We start from the raw sequence: 9,919 nt of genomic DNA, 5'->3' as shown, positions 1-9,919 counted from the left end.
GCTGCTGCTGCTGCTGCTGCTGCTGCTGCTGCTGCTGCTGCTGCTGCTGCTGCTGCTGCTGCTGCTGCTGCTGCTGCTGCCGCTGCTGGCTTTTGTTCGGGCGTTGTTGGAGCTGTTGCTGAAATGGTGCTGCTGCTGCTTCTTCCGGTGTTGTTTTGCTGCCCATTTAAGCGCATCGGGGGGTAAGGGCTTCTGAGGGTTTAGGGTTTAGGGATTAGGGTTTAGGGTTTAGGGTTTGTGCGCAGATGGAGGTGCTGCGTCATGGCCGCGAAGTTGTGGAGAAGGAATTGCCTGCATTAGCAAAGAGCCTCAAAGACTTCGGTCAGCCTGCAATTGAGGGTTTAGGGTTTAGGGTTTAGGGTTTAGGATTTAGGGTTTGGGGTTTGGGGTTTAGGGTTTAGCGTTTAGGGATTAGGGTTTAGGGTTCAGGGTTTAGGACTTGGGGTTCGGGGGTTGGGGCTAGGGGTTGCTGGTGAGGATAAGAACTCAGGGCTTTCTGCCTCTTCCAGCACCTGCTGCTGCTGCTGCTGCGTGCGCTGCTGCTGCTGCTGCTGCTGCTGCTGCTGCTGCTGTTGCTGCTGCGCAGATTTCGACTGGCAGCAAAACAGCGACACTGCGTTTCGCCTGAAGAAAGAAGAGACCGACTTTGAGCTGCTTCTCAAGGCCCTTCCTGTTTACCTCGTAAGCACTTCAAAACCCTAAACCCTAAACCCTAAACCCTAAACCCTAGAGTCTGAGACCCCCTTCAGCTGGCAGTTGGTTCAGCGCTTGCCGTCTAGGGTTTTCTGTCAATTTTTGAGGGTTTAGGGTTTAGGGTTTAGAGCTGGCTGTTTAGCTTTTACCGTTTGTCGCCTGTCTTTCAGAGGCTGAGGGTTTAGGGTTTAGGGTTTAGGGTTTAGGGTTTAGGGTTTGGCGCTGCACACAGGCTCTAAACCCTCGAAAGGGCCCCTCCTTCCGGGGGCCCCCCGCCTACTTTGTGGTCCCTCAGGGGGGCCCCCCTGCAGCTGCTGCAGCAGACCAATCGCGCCCGTCTGCTGCAGCTGCTGCTGCACCTGCTGCAGCATCTGCTGCACCTGCTGCAGCATCTGCTGCACCTGCTGCAGCATCTGCTGCACCTGCTGCAGCTGCAGCATCTGCTGCACCTGCTGCAGCAGCTGCTGCACCTGCTGCAGCAGCAGCTGCTGCAGCAGCTGCAGCAGCGGGGGGGGCCCCCTGGTACCCCCCAGAGACTTGGGGCTTTCGACTTGGGGCTGCATGCAGTGCAGCAAGACAGAGGGGCCGTTTTCTTTATCTTTTTGGGGCTTTGGAAAGATTAGAAGTGGAAGGTTTGCTGCCGCTGCATGCAGTTGCTGCTCTCGAGAGACACAGGGCGGGCCTTGACGAGCTCAAGTTGCTGCTGCAGCAGCAGAAGCAGCAGCAGCAGCAGCAGCAGCAGCAGCAGCAGCAGCAGCGGCTCCTGCTGCAGCAGGGGGAGGCCGCCGCTGCGCTGCAGCCGGCGGAGGCTCAGCAGCTCCTCGATGACCAGAACCAGCAGCAACAGCAGCAGCAAGAACAACAGCTGCAGCAGCAGCAGCAGCAGCAGCAGCAGCAGCAGTTGCCGCCAGATTTACTGGGGCTGCAGCGAAGGCTAAGAGAAGAGGCGACGGGCGGTAGAAAGCGGCAGCAGCAGCAGCAGCAGCAGCAGCAACAAACGGAGCAGCAAGCGGAGCTGCAGCAGCAGGAAGAAGAGGAGCTGCAAGCAGCAGCTGCTGCCTTAGAAGAGGGGGCAGCACTGGAGGCTGCGAGGCAGCAGCAAGCCGCAAATCTATTTCCAGCAGCAGCAGCAGCAGCAGCAGCAGCGCAGCCAATAAATGCAGCAGCAGCAGCACCAGCAGCAGCAGCAAACAGCGACGCCCAAAGGGAGGCCCTCATGTCAGACTTCGATTTTGGGGCTGAAGAAGAAGCCCCAGCTTTTTTCGTAGGCTGCTGCTGTTGCTGCTGCTGCTGCTGCTGCTGCTGCTGCTGTTGCTGCTGCTGCTGCTGTTGCTGCTGCTGCTACTGAATTTTGTTCCTCCACAGTTCACTGAACTCTCCAGCTAAGCTAGGGTTTAGGGTTTAGGGTTTAGGGTTTATGTGTTCGCAGCTGCCCACCCCGCCACGGCCTGTGGAGCGGCGAGTAGGCTTGCGGCGCCAGCTGCTGCAGCAGCTGCAGCAGCAGCAGCAGCAGCAGCAGCAGCAGCAGTATCCTTTTCCCCTCTACTCTAGAAGATATACTGAAGGGGGCTATCACTATGCGTTTGATATTTGGTCATGGGACGATGTGCTGGAGGCGCTGCAGTACTTCAACGTAAACCCTAAACCCTAAACCCTAAACCCTAAACCCTAATTGCGGGAGCAGTGCGCATGCGTGTTGGGGAGCAGCAGCAGCTCCTTTTTGCCGTTCTCAGCCCTGCTGCTGCTGCTCCTGCTGCTGCTGCCATCTTGCTGCTACCCTCCTGCTGCTGCTGCCTCCTGCTGCTGCTGCCATCCTGCTGCTGCTGCTGCTGCTGCTGCTGCTGCTGGGGTGTACGTACACCGCAGGACTTGTACGCGCCTGTGGGAAAAGAGTTGGGAAGAGAAATTACTTTTAATGATATTCCCAAAGACTGGAAAATACCGGGTCAGATTTATTCTTTTATTCTTTTATTCTTTTATTCTTTTATTTCTTTTATTCTTTTATTTCTTTTATTTCTTTTATTCTTTTACTCTTTTATTGTTTTGTTTCTTTTATTTCTTTCATTCTTTTACTCCTTTATTCTTTTATTCTTTTATTTCTTGTTTCTTTATTTCTTTTTATATCTTTACACTTCTTTCTATTTCTTTATTTCATTTTTTTCATTTTTTTCCTTTGTCTCATTTTATCTTTTTTTTTTCTTTTTTTACCCATTCATTTTTGTCTATTTTGTTGAGGAGCTTCTGCCATTTAGTTTCATTAAATCTTTTTTTAATTTATTTTTATTTTTAATTATTTTTAAATTTAATTTTCGCTTCGTTTTGCTGCTTCGTGTGCGCGTGCTTGCTGCTGCCCGCAGCAGCAGCAGCAGCAGCAGCAGCAGCAGCAGCAGCAGCAGCAGCAGCAGCAGCAGCAGCAGCAGCAGAAGCCAGCAGCAGCAGCAGCAGCAGCAGCAGCAGCAGCAGCAGCAGCAGCAGCAGCAGCAGCAGCAGCAGCACAAGCAGCAAAAGCACTAAAGCAGTAAAGAACAAAAAGCAAATAGAACAAATAAAGCAAACAAAAGAAATAAAAAAATAAAATAAAAATAGAAAACGAATTTGCTGCTTCCCTTTCGGACACAGGCGAAAACATCACTGCGCTGCAAAGCCCCTGGCGCTCCGCCCCCCAGCAGCAGCAGCAGCAGCAGCAGCAGCAGCAGCAGCAGCAGCAGCAGCAGCAGCAGGGGGAGGCGCTGCTGTGGCCTGCGGAGTGGCGCGGCATGCCGCTCGGGGTGTACGTACACCAGCTGCGACAGGGAGATGTTGATGCTCGTTTTCATCCTCGAAGAAGACCCATTTTAGATCTTTTGGGATTTAAGTGGACAGACACTCAAAAGTACCTCAACTTCACCTGGATGAAACTCATCAAAGGCATGAAGTGGTCAGCAGCAGCAGCAGCAGCAGCAGCAGAGGAGCAGCAGCAGCAGCAGCAGTAGCAGCAGCAGCAGAGCAGCAGCGGCAGCAGCAGTAACAGTAGCGGCACTAGCAGCAGCAGAGCAGCAGTAGCTGCAGCAGCAGCAGCAGAGCAGCAGTAGCAGTAGCAGCAGCAGAGCAGCAGCAGCAGCAGCAGCAGCAGCAGCAGAAACAATGCAGAAGCAGAGCAGCTGCAACGGAGACGCGATGCAGCTGCGACAGCACAGTATCCATGTACGCTTTTGTGCGCTTCTGCTGCTGCTGCTTCTGCTGCTGCTGCTTCTGCTGCTGCTGCTGCTGCTGCTGCTGCTGCTGCTGCAGGTGGCTGTTTTTCAGGCAGCACCCCGTGCTGCAGCTGGAGAGACACACCATAATACCCCACAGCTGTTTGGTTGCAGATGTTTGCAAACCCGAAGAAGTCCAGGTCTTTTATTTAATTATTTATTTAACTAATTAGCCAATTAAATAACTAATTAAACAACTAATTAACAAACTAATTCAATTAATTAATTAACTAATTAATTAATTAATTAATTAATTAATTATTCACTTATTTATTTTTATTTATTTTTTTATTTTTTTATTTACAGGGACTTTGTATACGAGAAATAGTTCACCTAACTAACGAGCCAATTAAAAAACTAATTAAACCAGCAATTAAGCAGCTAATTTAACTAATTAACTAATTAACTAATCAACTAATCAATTAACTATTTATTTATTTATTCATTCATTTATTTATTTATTTATTTATTTATTTATTTATTTATTTACAGGGACTTCGTATAGGAGAAATAGTCAACTAACTAACTAAATATCTACCTAACTAACTAGCCAATTGAAAAACTAATTAAACCAGAAATTAAGCAGCTAATTTAACTAACTAACTAACTAATTAATTAATTAATTAATTAATTAATTAATTATTATTAATTTATTTATTTATTTATTTACAGGGACTTCGTATAGGAGAAATAGCTCACCTAACTAAATATCTACCTAACTAACTAGTCAATTAAAAAACTAATTAAACAAGCAATTAAGCAGCTAATTTAACTAACTAATTAACTAATTAATTAATTAATTAATTAATTAATTAATTGATTAATTAATTAATTAATTAATTACTATTTATTTATTTATTTACAGGGACTTCGTATAGGAGAAATAGTGCACCTAACTAACTAAATATCTTCCCAACTAACTAGCCAATTAAAAAACTAATTGAACATGCAATTAAGCAGCTAATTTAACTAATTAATTAACTAATTAATTAACTAATTAACTAATTAATTAATTAATTATTTATTTATTATTTATTTATTTTTTTATTTATTTATTTATTTACAGGGACTTCGTCTAGGAGAAATAATGCACCTAACTAAATATCTACCTAACTAATTAGCCAATTAAAAAACTAATTGAACAAGCAATTAAGCAGCTAATTTAACTAATTAATTAGCTAATTAATTAACCAATTAACTAACTAATTAATTAATTAATTAATTAATTAATTAATGATTATCTATTTATTTATTTATTTATTTACAGGGACTTCGTCTAGGAGAAATAGTGCACCTAACTAAATATCTACCTAACTAATTAGCCAATTAAAAAACTAATTAAACTAGCAATTAAGCAGCTAATTTAACTATCTAATTGATTAACTAATTAATTAATTAATTAATTAATTAATTAATTAATTAATTAATTAATTAATTAATTAATTAATTATTATTTATTTATTTATTTATTTATTTACAGGGACTTCGTCTAGGAGAAATAGTGCACCAGGCGCGGCTGCAGGAGCCGGTGCTGTACCACTTTTACCCGGAGCGGTACGAGGTGTACAGACACCTGGACTTGGCGCTGCTGCCGGCGGACAAATTAATTTCTTTTTTAAACTTTTCAGAAAAAAAGAATTTCCAACTGCAGCAGCACCTCCAGCCCAGAGGCCTTGCGCTCGAAGAAATTCCCAAAGCCATCAGAGAAGAATACTGAGCTAGCTAGCCACAGCTAGCTGCAGCTAGCTAGCTAGCCACAGCGAGCTGGCTAGCCAAAGCTAGCTGGCTAGCTGCAGCGAGCTGGCTAGCCACGGCGAGCTGGCTAGCCAAAGCTAGCTGGCTAGCTGCAGCGAGCTGGCTAGCCACAGCGAGCTGGCAAGCTGCAGCTACCTGTACCTAGCTGGCCAGCCACAGCTAGCTGCAGGTAGCTGCAGCGAGCTGGCTAGCTGCGGCCAGCTTGCTAGCTGCAGCCAGCTGGCTAGCTGCAGCTAGCTCCGGCTACGTCCAGCTAGCCACAGCTAGCTGGGGCAATCCCGCAGCATGCAGCTAGCCACTGCCAACCAAGATGGCTGCGGCTGGTCATGGCTACCTACAGCCAGCTGCAGCTAGCTGCAGCTAGCTGCAGCTAGCTGCAGCTAGCTACGGGGTGTGTGGAGTTCCGCCCTGCCGCAGCTAGCTGCAAAAAACTAGGCCCACGTGACTAGCTGGGGCCAGCTAGCTGCAACTAGCTGTTGCAGCTAGTTGCAGCTAGCTGTTGCAGCTAGTTGCAGCTAGCTGTTGCAGCTAGTTGCAGCTAGCTGTTGCAGCTAGCTGGACTGTAGACTCTCGCCGGCTAGCCACAGCTGCACTGTTCAGCTAGCTAGGGCGGCTGCTGCGAGTGGCTGCAGCTAGCTAGCTGCAGCTAGCTGCAGCCACTCGCAGCAGCTAGCTGCAGCTAGCTGCAGCTTTCTAGCTGCTGCTGGCTTCAACTGTTTGACATTAAATTTAATTTGTCTCGGATTTATTATCTGTTTAGTTTAAATTACTTTTATTAAAAGGCGCGGCGTCTTTGGGAGCCTGTGCTTGAGGTGTACGTACACCTGGTTTGCCTGCAGCCAGCGCTGCTGCTGCTGCTGCTGCAGCAGCTGCTGCTGCTGCTGCTGCAGCAGCAGGAGGTTTTTTCTTTTGGAAAGCAGCAAATTAAGACAAAAGCATTTTATTTAATTATAAAAAAGTAGAAGCAAACAGAAGAGAAGCCTCGGGTGGGCCTCACGCTGCAGCAGCTGGGGAAGACACGGAGCAGCAGCAGCAACAGCAGCAGCAGAAAGGCAGCAGCAGTAGCAGCAGCGGCAGCAAGGTAGCAGCAGCAGCAGCAGCAAAGGCAGCAGCATAATTAGAAATAACTTAATTAGCTATATCACTTCAACAAGCAGCAGATCTGCTTCGATCGGCAGCAGCAGCCGCAGCCGACTCATGATGGTTCAAGCCTGCTGCCATTGCTGCTGCTGCTGCTGCTGCTGCTGCTGCTGCTGGGGCCCCCTGCAGCAGCAAAATGCCTCTAATTAAAGCTTTTAAAAGCCTCAAGCAGCAAATTTAAATTAAAATAATTATCTTTTGTAGTTTCAACTCCAGGGCTCTGCGGTGTCTTGGCAGCCCCTGTCGGCTGCACCTCTGGGGGCCCCCAAGCCAGCAGCAGCAGCAGCAGCAACTGCTGCTGCTGCTGCTGCTGCTGCTGCTGTGTCTTCAGCAGATTATCAGCCTCTACGGCTCTTAACGCGCAGCGTAGGGACAACAAAGCCCCTGGAGAGCGGCAGCAACTGCTGCTGCTGCAGAGCCGAACCCTGCTGCTGCTGGCTGCTGCAGCAGCCGCAGCAGCAGCAGCAGCAGCAGCAGCCAGATTGCAGTGTTGCGGCTCTCTCGAAGTCAACCAGGGGAGTAGTATGAACCTACACTCACGGGGAGGCCTCCTGCTGCAGCAATTAACACCTCTGCAGCAGCAGCAGCAGCAGCAGCAGTTGAGGCATATGGAGCAGCAAGAACAGCCGCCACTGCAGCAGCATCTGCTGCTGCAGCAGCAGCAAAGCCCCGAGACTTCAGCAGCTGCAAACGAGGCCTTCATGTTTGTGGTGTACATACACTGCATCAAGGGCGTCAAAGGGGAAGCAGCAGCAGCAAACGGAGCAGCAGCAGCAGCAGCAGCAGCAGCAGCAGGCCCTCGTGTTGCAGTCGAATGGACAGCGCAATCTGGTGAGGCCGCCCTACAAATGCAGCAGCAGCAGCAGCAGCAGCAGCAGCAGCAGCAGCAGCAGCAGCAGCAGCTCTGGCCCCCCAGATTCACAGCAGCGCCGAACACAGCACCCCTTTGTCCAGGGTGATATTTTGTGCTGCTGCTGCTGCTGCTGCTGCTGCTGCTGCTGCTGCTGCTGCTGCAGCGTCTGGGTGGAGCTACAACCGTTCTCCGGCCTACCCCATCTCTTCAAGTATTCCTTTTCGTTTCTTTTCCTTCCTTGTTGTTCCTGCTGCTGCTGCTGCTGCTGCTGCTGCGCCAGCAGCAGCAGCAGCAGCAGCAGTGCCTGCTCCTTGCACCCTTACGCTGCGCCTGGTTGAGGTAGGCTCGGCACCTGCTGCTGCTGCTGCTGCTGCTGCTGCTGCAGTATCGGCGGCGGTGTCTGCTGCAGTGCTTCTAATATAGCAGCAAAGCGTGCGGCGTTCCCAACTCGCGCTGCACACGCCCCTGCTGCTGCTGCTGCTGCTGCTGCTGCTGCTGCTCTTGCTGCTGCTGCTGCTGCTGCAGGAGGGGACAAATGTGCCCCTAATGCTGGGATCGACAGACTTGCGCACGTTTGGGCTGTCTGAGAGGTTTAGGAGACAAAAGGGTATGCTGCTGCTGCTGCTGCTGCTGCTGCTGCTGTGCTGCTGCTGCTGGGGGTTAGGCCGACGGCCACAGTTGCTGCTGCTGCTGCACGGGCTGCTGCTGCTGCTGCTGCTGCTGCTGTGATTCAGTGTACTTGGAAAGGACAGATGTCTCACCGAGCAGCTGCCTAAGCGGCAGCAGCAGCAGCAGCAGCAAACTGCAGCAGCAGCGCGTTGCATATGTTTTCGTCGCCTCGCAGCGCCGCTGGCAGCAGCAGCAGCTGAGCAGCAGCAGCAGCAGCAGCAGCAGCAGCAGGCCACGGCAGCAGCAGTTGCACTTCACTGAGCCCCACAGCGACTTTCAGGCTTCGTATCTACTCCAGGTGAGCCAGTCTGCTGCCGCAGCAACAGCAGCAGCAACAGCAGCAGCAACAGCAGCAGCAACAGCAGCAGCAATAGCAGCAGCAACAGCAGCAGCAGGTAATTGGGCTTTTTTTGCCTTTGTCGCTGTTGCAGGCCCTGTGTGCTCTTATCGCTGAAAGGAAGCAAACTGCTGCTGCTGCTGCATCTGTTGATGCTGCTGCAGCTGCTGCTGCTGTTGCTGCTGCTGATCCAGCAGCAGCTGCAGCAGCAAGTGTACATAAAGACGCTTCTGAGTCCCAATTAGCAGCAGGAAGCAGGTCAGCAGCACAATCAAAGCAGCAGCAGCAGCAGCAGCAGCAGCAGCAGCAGCAGGACGAGGAGGAAGATTGTGGCCACTTGCAGCAGCAGCAACAGCAGCAGCAACAGCAGCAGCAACAGCAGCAGCCGCGAGCGCAAGAAAGGGATATAACGAAGCCTCAGTTGCTGCTGCTGCACCAAGAAACACTGGAGCCCTACAACGAAGCAGCAGCAGCAGCAGCAGCAGCAGAGGTGCAGCAGCAGCAGCAGCAGCACTTCAGGGAAGACCCACAGAACAGCGCATGCGCTGTGAGCCATGGGGTGTCTCTTGTCGCTTCTGAATTTGGCTTCCTGCAGCAGCAGCAGCAGCAGAAGCAGCAGCAGCAGACGCAGATGCAGCAGGTGCAGCAGCAGCAGGTGCAGCAGCAGCAGCTGCAGCAGCAGCAGCTGCTGCCGCTGCACTGCCCCGTTGCTCCAGAAGAAATGCTGCTTCAGCGTCGTGCTGCAGCAGCAAGAAACGCCATACTCAGGGCCTGCAGCGGGTCGCTCGCCGCCCCACAGCGTCATCAGCAGCAGCAGCAGCAGCAGCAGCAGCAGCAGCAGCAGCAGCAGCAGCAGCAGCAGCAGCAGCAGCAGCGCAGCCGCGCAAGAAGAAGCTTGTCTTCGCCTTTTAACTTTACTCCCTTTCCCCGCAGCACTCGGCTGCTGGACGAAAGTGTGCTGCATTCTCCCTACAGCTGCTGCAGCAGCAGCAGCAGCGGCAACAGCAGCAGCAGCAGCAGTGCTGCAGCAACAGCCGACCCTTGGCGGTCCCTGACTGTTTCCCCTGTTGCAGCAGCAGCAGCAGCAGCAGCAGCTGAAAGTTCTTCTCCTGATAGCGACGCTCTGACTCAAGAGCGGCTTTACGAGACTCCCATGAAAAAGGAGCAGCAGCAGCAGCAGCAGCAGCAGCAGCAGCAGCAGCAGCAGCAACTGACTTCGTCCTCTGTTGCGTTGCTTGT

General features: G+C 50.8%; 2 protein-coding genes across 2 annotated transcripts in view; both read left to right on the top strand.

Annotated features, from left to right (window-relative positions):
• Positions 1–123: 123 nt before the first annotated feature.
• Positions 124–3,665, top strand: ENH_00049220 (hypothetical protein; the record flags this gene model as incomplete). The annotated part of the gene is made up of 7 exons (XM_013585609.1): positions 124–126; positions 246–321; positions 587–681; positions 926–1,957; positions 2,123–2,326; positions 3,051–3,211; positions 3,338–3,665. The coding sequence occupies 7 exons, from the start codon at positions 124–126 to the stop codon at positions 3,663–3,665; spliced, it is 1,899 nt and encodes a 632-aa protein (XP_013441063.1).
• Positions 3,666–7,429: 3,764 nt separating this feature from the next.
• The window catches only part of ENH_00049210 (hypothetical protein, conserved), a gene marked incomplete at both ends in the record, with an annotated part of 5,602 nt that continues 3,112 nt past the window's right edge, over positions 7,430–9,919 (top strand). Inside the window, 5 exons of the mRNA XM_013585608.1 lie at positions 7,430–7,652; positions 7,838–8,013; positions 8,200–8,281; positions 8,409–8,641; positions 8,775–9,919. The exon at positions 8,775–9,919 is cut by the window's right edge and continues 436 nt beyond it. Coding sequence (XP_013441062.1) covers positions 7,430–7,652; positions 7,838–8,013; positions 8,200–8,281; positions 8,409–8,641; positions 8,775–9,919 — 1,859 coding nt within the window. The remainder of the gene's footprint in view (positions 7,653–7,837; positions 8,014–8,199; positions 8,282–8,408; positions 8,642–8,774) is intronic.

This window comes from Eimeria necatrix, genomic scaffold (genome assembly GCF_000499385.1).
Source record: "Eimeria necatrix Houghton genomic scaffold, Enh_scaff383, whole genome shotgun sequence".
In the NCBI taxonomy this organism is placed as follows: domain Eukaryota; phylum Apicomplexa; class Conoidasida; order Eucoccidiorida; family Eimeriidae; genus Eimeria; species Eimeria necatrix.
The sequence above is the reverse complement of the archived record's forward strand: the minus strand, read 5'-3'. Positions and strand labels throughout refer to the sequence as shown.